This window comes from Microcebus murinus, chromosome 27 (assembly GCF_040939455.1).
Source record: "Microcebus murinus isolate Inina chromosome 27, M.murinus_Inina_mat1.0, whole genome shotgun sequence".
In the NCBI taxonomy this organism is placed as follows: domain Eukaryota; kingdom Metazoa; phylum Chordata; class Mammalia; order Primates; family Cheirogaleidae; genus Microcebus; species Microcebus murinus.
In genome coordinates this window covers 957,043-968,096 of record NC_134130.1, presented here as the reverse complement: position 1 = coordinate 968,096, position 11,054 = coordinate 957,043, and the positions used below count along the sequence as shown (strand labels likewise).

General features: G+C 59.2%; 1 protein-coding gene and 1 non-coding gene across 3 annotated transcripts; both read left to right on the top strand.

The window, feature by feature from the left end:
- The first annotated feature begins 241 nt into the window (after positions 1-241).
- On the top strand, positions 242-679 carry LOC105885564 (uncharacterized). The gene is made up of 2 exons (XR_012915171.1): positions 242-424; positions 608-679. It is a non-coding gene; the product is annotated as an uncharacterized LOC105885564 (transcript).
- Positions 680-1,224: 545 nt separating this feature from the next.
- PLPPR2 (phospholipid phosphatase related 2) lies at positions 1,225-9,517 on the top strand. 2 transcript variants are annotated; one of them, XM_012790590.2, is made up of 10 exons: positions 1,225-1,363; positions 2,590-2,764; positions 3,404-3,483; positions 3,908-4,096; positions 4,225-4,360; positions 4,961-5,232; positions 6,235-6,411; positions 7,619-7,725; positions 8,021-8,072; positions 8,201-9,517. In XM_012790590.2, the coding sequence occupies exons 3-10, from the start codon at positions 3,418-3,420 to the stop codon at positions 8,231-8,233; spliced, it is 1,032 nt and encodes a 343-aa protein (XP_012646044.1). In that variant the 5' UTR covers positions 1,225-1,363; positions 2,590-2,764; positions 3,404-3,417; the 3' UTR covers positions 8,234-9,517. The 2 variants fall into 2 exon arrangements, with proteins under 2 accessions (XP_012646044.1, XP_012646040.1); XM_012790586.2 differs by having other exon boundaries at positions 7,619-7,741.
- The last annotated feature ends 1,537 nt before the right edge of the window (positions 9,518-11,054 follow it).

The window sequence follows — 11,054 nt, the reverse complement described above, 5'->3', positions numbered from 1 at the left end:
CTCATGGAGGTCACAGTCAGAGTCACATCTGTTGGGTCTTATTCTGTGATCACATTAAGGAGTCACTGGAGGTCACATTGATGAGTCACTGGAGGTTTTATCCAGGAGTCACTGAGAGTCACGTTCAGGGTCACTAGGATCTTTTATAAGAGTCAATGGGGTAAAATTCAAGGGTCATTGAAGTCACAGTTTGGTGCCACTTGGGTCACATTCAAGAGACATGGAGGTCATAGTGGAGGATCAGTGAGGTGTAAAGGGACACGGGGCCCATATTTGAGGGTCACATTCAGGGTTCCTGTCCCTCCCGCAGGCCGCAAGGGGCGCAGATGCCCGAGCCCACCGCTCCACTCCTGGGACTCAGACTCTGACTCAGACCAAGACATTTCCCAGCCACCTTTCAGCAAGAGCCGCTCCTTCCCTCCCGGTGCAGATCCTCCCTGGCGTCCACCCCGCCCCGCCCCGCCCAATCCCCCCAGCCCTGCCCTGGACTCCCACAGTCTGGGCGCTGGGGGCTGTCCCACCTGCGACCTGGGCATCTGCCACCTGCCCTGCAGCCCTGGGGTTCCCGGGAGCAGGCCAGGCCCTGACCCACCCTCTCTATCCGCAGCTTGAGCAGCAGGGACTGCTCTTCCTGAAGACCCTTCCAGAGAGAAAATAAACTAGCCGAGACCCTCCTCTACCCCTAGACTGTTGGTCCTGCTGCCTCCGGTGCCTAGAAATCCCCTCCCCCTTCCAATGAATTCCTCGGTGTTCAGGGCTGCAGAGACCCCAGGGGCCGATCGGAAGGCCTAGAATCTGGACAGCCTGAGGCCAGATTTAGCACGTGACAAGCTTAGGCGTCACAGGTATCTGCGCAGGTATCTGCGGCCAGACAGGCTCTTCCGCGCTGGCCACAGAGCCATCCTCCCTGGGCGCCCTGGCGGTCTGGTCCGCTGCCGCCACTGCCCAAATGGGGAAACGGAGGCCCAGAGAGGGAGGGAGGGGCGCGTCCCAGGGCCCTGCTCCGAAGCCCCGCCTTCCTCTTCCCCTCGGCGCCCCCCACCCCGGGGTCCTCCCTCTCAACCTCCATTCTAGGTTTCCTCCCGAATCTGTGCTAACGCGCCCCGCCCCCCAGAGCGCCCGAAGCCCCGCCCCGCCCCGTTAATGAGACGCCCCGAGGCCCCGCCCCATGGGGTTATGCAAATGAGAGGCCGGGAGGCCCCGCCCCTCCCTCCTCCGCGGAGCCTGCGCGGCGCGGCCAGAGCCGGCCGATCGTGTCTCCATCTCCGCGTCCGCCGGCCCGGCCGGCCGTCGGTCTGTCCGTGCCGCCGCGCCGGGGCAGCCGAGGCGGAGCGGGGGCCGAGGCGGCGGCGGCCTAGACCCGGTGAGGGGAGGGGATGGACTGGGGCGCCCCCTCTCCCCCTCCCCCTTCCCCCGGCTTCCCACCCTGGGTCCCGGTCCTCGGCTCCTGCGGGTCCGGGCCCTCGGGGTCCAGCGCGGGGAGGGGGAGGGGAGGCGGCGGTCTGGGGTTCGCGACGCGGCCGAGGGAGGGTGGCGCGGGGAGGGGGCCCCCAGGCCTGAGGAGCCAAGCAACGGGGACGAGTGTGGCTGTGGGTGACTGTGATTGTGTGGTTGTCATTCATTGTGTGTCAGTGTGTAACTCTCATTGTGCGACTGTCATTGTGCACCTTCACGGGTCCGCGGGTGTGTATGTGTGTGCGACTGTCATCGTGTGGCTGTCGTCGTGGATACCACTCCGATGGTTGGTGTGTGTGTGTGGCTATGATGTGGCTGCCATGGGGTGACCGTGTGACTGTTATCCCTGTGTGTGGCTGTCTTGGTGTCCCTGTGGTGGTGCGAATATGACTGTCATTGTGTGGCTGCTGTCGTGTGTTCATTCTGATGGTGTGTGCGTGGCTGTGGTCGTTGCCTGTCCAGTGTGGCCCTGCATGTGAGTCTGTGTCATGGTGCATGTATGTGCCCTTCCGTGGCCATGTGGCTGTGGTTGTGGATGGCACATGTCTCTCCTGGGACTGTCAGTGTGGAGGAGAGACTGTTGATGTGTGTGGCTGTCGTTGAGTGCCTTGTAATTGAGGGTGTGACACTGTGGCCGTTTCTGTGACCCCCATTGTGTTGGTGACTCTGTCTTCGCTGTGACTCAGTAAGCGTGTTGGCAGCTCCGAGTCCACGTCCCTGACTGTGGGGGGGAGGGGCTGTGTGGGGCTGTGATGTGTGTAGGGTCCCCTGATGTGGCCTGCGAGTATGTGTTTGGGAGGGAGGACTTGTTTGATCCGTGTGGGTGTCTGTGGCAGGCCGTGCGCCAACTGTACCTTGAGCGTGTCGCCTGTGTTGGACACCTGTCTGAATGAGCAAGCCTGGCTTGTACCCCACGAGCTGGCACCCAGCACAGCTCCTGGAAGTCGTCAGGAGCTCAGCCCTCACGGTGGGATGGATGGACACCATGTCGCGGTGTGTGTGGGGGGCGGGTGTATGTGCGTGTGTGTTTGGAGTGGAGGCTGTAGCTGGGTTGTGCACCCCGTGGGTGCTGGCGGGGGTGACCCCGTGGGCATCTGGAACCCCTGGTGACCCCAACCCCACGTCACACTGCAGAGCCAGCCTCGTGGATGGGGCACTGGAGCCAGCGTGCCCACCCTCGCCTGCCCGTGCCTCAGTTTCCACATCTGCACAATGGGGGTGACCACCCCTGCTCTGCTGGGTGCCAGGAAGGGGTGTGAGTCTGTGGGCGTGGTGGCGGCCTGTGGGAAGCCTTAGGGCACTTTCACAGGTGAGACGGGCTGGGAGAATGGGTGTAAGCAGGCGTGACTGCCACTGTCTTGTCCCCTGAAGCGCTGGGGGCTGGGGGGAGGCTGGGGGGAGGGAAGAGGAGAACCGGGAGGCAGACGGCCTGGGGGGAGGGGGAAGGAGGGGAAGGCAGCTGGGAGAGGAGGAGGACCTGGCTATCAGCCCGCATCAGACACCGCAGCCCATGGGGACGGAGACAGGGGCCCCTGTGGAGGCCTTGGGGGAAGGGACTCAGGGGACTGGCCTGGTGCCTGTGGGGTCCCCCTGGGGTAAGAGGATGGGTCCCCTAAAAACTGGTGCGAGAGGGACTCCCATAAAGCTGGAGGAGTCTCTCCTAAAAGCCAGGGAAGAGAGGTCCTACTAAAGGCTTGGGGCTGGCATGTCCTGTGTAGGCTGACAGGAAGGGGACCACTATGGAATTTCTGGGGTAGCGTCAGGGGAGGCGGGTGTCTGCGATGGGAAGGGGCAGGGCGGGACCTGGATTACAGGGCTGTGGCCAGAAGGCTCAGAGGGCCGAGCCAGGGCCCCGCTGTGTCTTCTAGACCAGCGAGTGTGGCCAGAGGACTCAGGGCTGTGACCTGGGTCCCGCCCTGGAGCCCCCACTCCCTCCCCGCCCCCGCAGGCCTGGCCTTCACCATGGCGGGAGGGAGACCGCACCTGAAGAGGAGTTTCTCCATCATCCCCTGCTTTGTCTTCGTGGAGGTGAGGACCCTAGTGCCTTCCCCAGAGGGGCGCACCCGTCTTCCTGGCTCTTTCTCTGTCTCTGCCCAACCTCAGTATCCCTCCCCATATCCATTTTCCATCTCCCCCGCTCCAGTCCTGCCACCTCTCTTCCTGATCTTTCGCTCCCTGTCTCTCTGGGGTCTCCGTGCCTGTCCCCTTTCTCTTGAGAAGTGGTTATGAGCTTGGACTCAGAAGTGGCACTCCCCGGGTTCCAACCTCGACCTGCGCCATCCACTTTCTCCCAAGCCCAGACCCTTCTCTGCCCCCACCAACTGCATCTCCCTCCGTCTCTCTCCAACTCCATCTCTCGCCATCTTTGTGTCCCTGTCTTGTGGCCTCAGCTCGGGCCCTGACCCTCTCTGTTCTCTCTCCATCGCCTCTCCCCACCGCGGCTGGGTGGCAGTCAGTGCTGCTGGGTGTCGTGGTCCTGCTGGCTTACCGCCTGGAGTTCACGGACACCTTCCCCGTGCACACCCAGGGATTCTTCTGCTATGACAGCACCTACGCCAAGCCCTACCCGGGGCCTGAGGCCGCCAGCCGAGCACCCCCTGCACTCATCTACGCCCTCGTCACCGCTGGGCCCACGCTTACAGTGAGACTGTGGGGGTCCCCTTGCTCGGACCGTGGGGAGGACCTCCCAGGAGGCAGGTGGGCCAGGTGGGGGTGGGTGGAGAGCTGGGCCTGCAGGCTAGGAGGTCCCTGCCTTGGTCTCGCCCGCAGATCCTGCTTGGGGAGCTGGCGCGTGCCTTCTTCCCTGCCCCGCCTTCGACCCTCCCGGTCGCTGGGGAGAGTACCATCGTGTCCGGGGCCTGCTGCCGCTTCAGCCCGCCGCTGCGGAGGCTGGTCCGCTTCCTGGGTGAGGGACACAGCCCTGGGGCAGCCTCGTGGTAATGGTGGGGCAGTGGGTGCAGACGAAGGGGTCGAGGGCAAGAAGGAAGAGGGCCTACAAGTACCATGACTGTGGCTCCAGGTAGCAAGGAGGGACTTGGGCTCTGGTTTATTACTAGCAGCCCCAGGGGAACAGTGACCAATGCAGTAATAGCCAGTCCAGGGACAGGTGTCAAGAGGCCCAGAGATGCCATTAGGGCTTTCCTAGGAGGTCCCAGGCATGGGCCCGATCTCGACGTGGTAGCGTTGAGGGGTCCAAGCCCAGCTATAATGGGGTTCCAAGGAAGGGCCCGCTATTGACATAGTGGGCATCCCAGAGGGACAGAGGCCAGATGTACTGTAAGGAGGGTCCCAGGGAGAGGAAGCCTGAGGGAGAGAGTGCCATCATGGTGGCCCCAAAGGGATGAGGACCTTGGCCTCACTGTAATGGGGTCCCAGGTGTTCTTTAATGGCAGCCACAGGAACAAGGATATAGGGGCCCAATGGAGCCATGAGGGGGCTCTCAGGAGGAGGGCGAGGGGGACATCAGGGCCTGGAACATGAACCCCCTCTCTTCTCCCACCCCTAGGGGTCTACTCCTTCGGCCTCTTCACCACGACCATCTTCGCCAACGCGGGGCAGGTGGTGACTGGGAACCCCACGCCACACTTCCTGTCAGTGTGCCGCCCCAACTACACGGCCCTGGGCTGCTCGCCGCCCTCACCAGACCGGCCGGGGCCCGATCGCTTTGTCACTGACCAGGGCGCCTGTGCTGGCAGCCCCAGCCTCGTGGCCGCTGCGCGCCGCGCCTTCCCCTGCAAGGACGCGGCCCTCTGCGCCTACGCGGTCACCTACACGGCGGTAAGCCCGAGGAGCTGCAGGGTGGGAAACCAGGGCATGGGCTGCGTGGTGGCCAGCGGGCAGGGGGCCCCCAGGACCGGAGCCTCTGATTCCTCCACACCCAGCCTGGGCACTGTGACACTGCCCTGAGGGCGGAGCCTACACCTTTGGAGGCTCTGGCCCCGCCTCTCAGATCCTGGCCACGCCCCTGAGCCCAAGTCTAATACTGCGTGTTGACTCCGCCCCCTTGGAATCTGGCCACGCCTCCTGACCTAGTAATGCCACGCCCCAGGGAGACTGTTGACTCCACCCTCTGGGATGGGGACATTATCCCTGGAGCGCTGGATTCTGAACCTCTAGCCTAGCCGAGTCCCCAAAATGCTACAGGCTCTGGGTATTGGCTGGGAGACTAGGTGGGTGGGTTTTGACTTGGCCCCTTGGAGTCCTTGTACCTCTACTGGGGCCTTGTCCCCACCTGTTGTTGCCCTGGCCACGCCCCTTACTCATGATTGGCTGGGACTTCTAACTCTGTCCCCTGCTTTTCCCTGGTCATACCCTGTGTTTCTTTGACTCCTTTTTCTAGGGTCCCTCCAGGATTATGTTCCTAACTCTCTCAGTGGTCCCCTGGGGCTGGGGGACTCCACCTCTTGGAGCTCCTGGACCTTCCCCTTTAGCTCTGACTCCACCCTCTGGGGTTCTGTGACCATGTTAGATGTACCCATCTATGACTCTGTACCAAGGACACCTGGGCCCCAGACCTTGTCCACTGCCTTTGGGTGCTCTAGCCACACCCCTGCAGGGCCCATGGGACTCCATGACCCTGATCCCTGGGGATCCCTCCTTTCCACCCAAATCCCGACCCCTCTCCTTGCCATTATGGGCGCACCTCCTGCCAGAGCCCGAAGCGAGTCCACCACTCCATCCCTGGAACCCCTGGCCACGCCCCCTAGCCTGGATCGCACCGTCCACTTGGGTTCGGGGACTTCGCCTCCACTTGTCCCCTAACCAGTCCGGCTCCCGCAGATGTACGTGACTCTCGTGTTCCGCGTGAAGGGCTCCCGCCTGGTCAAACCCTCGCTCTGCCTGGCCCTGCTGTGCCCGGCCTTCCTGGTGGGCGTGGTCCGCGTGGCCGAGTACCGCAACCACTGGTCGGACGTGCTGGCTGGCTTCCTGACCGGGGCGGCCATCGCCACCTTTTTGGTGAGTCCCCTCCCAAGCCATCCGGGCACTGGAGACCCTTCATCAGCCCCCTTGTCCTAGAGGCAGGGCTTCATGATGGTGAAGGGTGTGGACTCTTATGTGCCCTTGGGCCAGTCCCTTAACCTTACCCTGCCTCGATGTTCTCATCTGTGAAATGGGATACCAGGACCAGGGTGAGGCACTACCTTAAGTGCAAAATATAAGAGAGTACCACAACACTCAATAACACTATTATTTAAAAGCTCATTAGCTCGAGGTACTATTACAAAAAAAAAAAAAAAAAATAAAAAAAAAAAAAAAAAATAAAAGCTCAATAATATTTTAATGAAACATTTTACAAAACAATAATAATATCCCCAGTCCAGGCCAGGTGGGGTGGCTCATGCCTGTAATCCCAGCACTTTGGGAGGCCGAGGCTGGAGGATCGCTTGAAGTCAAGAGTTCAAGACCAGGCTGGGCGCGGTGGCTCACGCCTGTAATCTTAACACTCTGGGAGGCCGAGGCGGGAGGATTGCTCGAAGTCAGGAGTTCGAAACCGGCCTGAGTAAGAGCGAGACCCCGTCTCTACTATAGAAAGAAATTAATTGGCCAACTAATGTATATAGAAAAAATTAGCCGGGCATGGTGGCACATGCCTGTGGTCCCAGCTACTCGGGAGGCTGAGGCAGGAGGATCGCTTGAGCCCAGGAGTTTGAGGTTGCTGTGAGCGAGGCTGACGCCACGGCACTCACTCTAGGCTGGGCAACAAAGCGAGACTCTGTCTTAAAAAAAAAAAAAAAAGAGTCCAAGACCAGCCTGTGCACCATAGCAAGACCCTGTCTCTACAAAAAATTTTAAAAATCAGCCAGGTGTGGTGGCGCACACCTATAGTCCAGGAGGCTAAGGTGGAAGGATTGCTTGGCTTGAGCTCAGGAGTTCAAGGACTCTAGCCTGGGCAACAGAACGAGACCCTGCCTCTAAAAATGAAATGAAATTTAATAAAAGGATAGAATCCTGTTCCTATACAACTTGGCCTTACTCACCTCACCCTAGTCTGGGCCCTGTGGGATAAAAAGTAATAGTACCTACCTTTTAGTAAAGAGGGCAGAACAGTGCTTTGGACCAAACCTGAGCCTCAGTTTCCTTATCTGAAAAACGGGGATGGTATTTACATAACACCTATATTCCTGGCTCCAGGAATCAACACTCCCCTCTCCCTCTGTCCCAGGTCACCTGCGTCGTACACAACTTCCAGAGCCGGCCACCCTCTGGCCGAAGGCTCTCCCCCTGGGAGGACCTGGGCCAAGCCCCCACCATGGACAGCCCCCTCGAAAAGTTAAGTGTGGCCCAGGTAAGGGGGGCCGGGGGCTGCTCCCGGCTGGAGAGGGTGGTGGGTGGAGGGGGCTCAAGGAGGCAGGAAATCAGGAAAGAGTTGGGGGTCCCAGGGCCTTGGGGAGGTGGAGGGATCACCCATCTCTGTGGACACCCCCCTCTCCCTCCTGAGGAGACACTGTTAATCCTGAGAACCCCGGTTGTCTTTTCCATGGGGCTGTCTGCCTGAGGAACCCCTTGTGGCTGTGGCCGGTGGGGCCCAGGGGGCCCGCTAGCCCCTTCCCTCTCTCTGTCTCAGGAACCCGAGGCCTGCAGGCCGCATTCGACACCGGCACGGCTCACCCCATCCAGTGAGTGTTGGGGCAGTGGGGGGATAAGCGGGGGGACTTCCGGATGGGCGGCCACTGCCACGGAAGCCTCCCCTGTGCGTTCGTGGCCCCCGCCCGAGGTTTCTGATTCCCTGATCTCTGACCCCTAGAGCCGCAGAACTGCACCCGCCGTGGCCACCTGATCCCCAGCTGTGTGTCCTCCAGGGCCCCAGCCATGTGTTCGTCGCCCCGTGTGCCCCGCCCTCGACTGAGGTCTGAGCCAACGCCCCTGCCGCTGCCCCTGCCCCTGCCAGCACCGACCCCCAGCCAGGGCCCCTCGCCTTCCTCCCCTGGACCTGGGGGGCCAGGCGGGGGCGGTGGACGTGGCCGGAAGCTGCTGCTGCCTACGCCCCTGCTGCGGGACCTGTACACCCTGAGTGGACTCTATCCCTCCCCCTTCCACCGGGATAACTTCAGCCCTTACCTGTTTGCCAGCCGTGACCACCTGCTGTGAGGCCCGACTACCCACCCAGAATCTACCCGGTCCCCACTTCTTCCCTGCCACGCGTGTGTGTGCGTGTGCCATGTGAGTGCCAAAGCCCCCTGTCCCCAAACCAGCCGGGCCCAGGTACCAGAAGATGGTTGGAAGAACATCTGGGGGACCCCCCCATCCCCTCTTGCCATCTGGGACATCCCAATGGGCAGAGATGCAGGGTGGGCCCGTGCCCCTAGGATTGCCCTTTTAAGGGCTAAAGCCTGACCCCATTGGCCATTGCCTGGCCAATGAGGGCCCCTATTTCTCAGAATTCTAACCAAAAGGAGTTTGCTCCAGCCAATGGGAGCCTGCCCCTCACTTCTTAGAATCCTCGAGCAAGAGGGCAACTCCAGCTAGTGTTCAGCGTCTGAACAGCCAATAGGAGCCCTTAGTTTCTAGAGTGGGTGGGTATGATTCCAGTCAATGGGGGACCGCCCGTGTCTAAGCATGTGCGCTGGAGAGGAGGGAGATGAGGTCATTCTTTGTCATCCAGTCATCTCCGAATCAGGGAGTCCCGCTGGAGGGTGGGGGCAGGCTCCCCCATAGCAGGGTCCTTGGGGGCACCCCTTCCCCTCTTAGCCCCTCGCCTGTGTGCAGCCTCTCACCCAGTCCCTCCAAACCCCCTACTTAAGCAGGGCTTGCCCCAGTTCAGCAGTTTTGGGGTTCAGGGTGCTGTGTCTTCCCTCACCTGTGCCCAGGTCACCCCAAACCCTTCTGTTATTTATTAGGGATTTTTTCTTGGAACACACCCCCATTTTTCATACTGCCCCCCATGCCTCAGCCTCATGGAGATGTGCCATTATGGGGGGCATGGGTGGAGCAGAGGGGCTCCCTCACCCTGGGCAGCCAAAGGCAGCGGACAGAGGAGACACTGTCCCCCTTTCCTGCCCCCTCCTCATCTTTAATAATGACCTGGCTTCTCATCTTTAATAAAGACCTGTTTGTAACAGAAGTTTGGCCACCTGCCTTCCTCCCCCGGGTGGTGGGGGCTGGAGAGGACTTTAGTCGTGGGCTTAGATGTCTGTGAAGCTGGGTGTGGGTGTGTTGTCACAGTGCATCTGAGGGCGATTGTGGAGAGGCAGTGGGAAGCCATGGGGCCAGCCACTTGGGCTGAAATCCTGGCTCAGCATGTCTTGGTTGTGTTGTCTCAGGAAAGTGAATTCACTACTCCGTGGTCTTGTTTCTTCATCTGTCAAATGCAGACACCCCCTCAAGCCACTAAGGCACACATGCATTGAGGGGCCTGACATGCCTGTTTGTCCCAGGCAGCTGGCCTGTTTCCGATCACAGCCAGGGCACAGAGAATAGGGTAAGGAGACCCCAGGTGACCTGAGAATGAAGGGGCATGCTGCCAGGCACTAGAAACCTTCAGGCTGAACAGCTGGCTGCATGGATGAGAGCAGAGAAGTTGCTCAGGAGGTTATGTTGAGTCCCAACCACCTGAGATCTCAGAGGAGTCTAGGGAGATAGGAAGGGGCATGGAGCCACATGACCCCACTCCAACTGTGGCTCTGAGGGCTTCAGACAGGCCATGTAGGACCTAGAGTCATCCAGGGACCAGGAAATGGGTCCTGCTAGTGTCTAGCAGATGAAATCCAGGTGCCCCCTGTAGTCTGGCCTGGCTACCGTCCTGGCCCCTGCTTCACCTGCTTCCCTTCTCCCCTCATTCATTCAACAAACACTACAGAGCACCTCCCATGTGCCAAGTTGTCGTAGTCTGTTCAGCCTGCTATAACAAATGCCATAGACTAGGTAGCTTGTAAACAACAGAAATTTATTTCTCACAGTTCTGGAGGCTGAGAAGTTCAAGGTCAAGGCACCAGCCTATTTGGTGTGTAGTGAGGGCCTGCTTCCTCATAGGTGGCAGAAACATGCAGGATCTCTTATGGGCCCTCTTTTATATTGGCACTAGTTCCATTCATGAGAACTCCACCCTCATGTCCTAATCGCCTCCCAAATTCCCTACCTCCTGACATCATCACCTAGGAGGTTAGGATTTCAACATATGCATTTGGGAGGTGGGACACAAACATCCAGACCATGGCATAAGTGCTGTTCAGGCACAGGGGCTATAGCAGTGAACAGAACAGGCACGATCTCTGCCCTCATGGAGCTCGTATTCTAACACGTGAGACAAGAAACAAGATAAACAAGCTAGAAACAGACCCACGGTTCCAAATTTCACAGAAGTCTGAAAATCATAATCTTTTCATAATGCATTTGTGGCAAAACTTAACCTGAACTGACATGAGGTTATGTATAGCTTTTACTTAATTCACTTGATGTGAATATCCTTGTATTTTTCTGCAGATAAAGTGTTTCATTAGGGGATGTTACCCCAGGCATCAACTAGGGGTGTTATGAAACACATAGTATTTACACCACCTTGCTTTTCAAAAATCGGAAAAATTCTGAATTCCAAAGTCTAGGATCAGGGATTTAGGAAAAGAATTGAGATCTCTGATATAATAGATACTGATATGTGATAG

Excerpts from the sequence above, each read along its gene's own strand:
- PLPPR2 (XM_012790586.2), top strand. The coding sequence starts at position 3,418 with ATGGCGGGAGGGAGACCGCACCTGAAGAGGAGTTTCTCCATCATCCCC. Across the intron at positions 6,412-7,618 it reads CGGCCATCGCCACCTTTTTG|GTCACCTGCGTCGTACACAA; the intron begins GTGAGTCCCCTC and ends CCTCTGTCCCAG. Across the intron at positions 7,742-8,020 it reads AAAAGTTAAGTGTGGCCCAG|GAACCCGAGGCCTGCAGGCC; the intron begins GTAAGGGGGGCC and ends TCTCTGTCTCAG.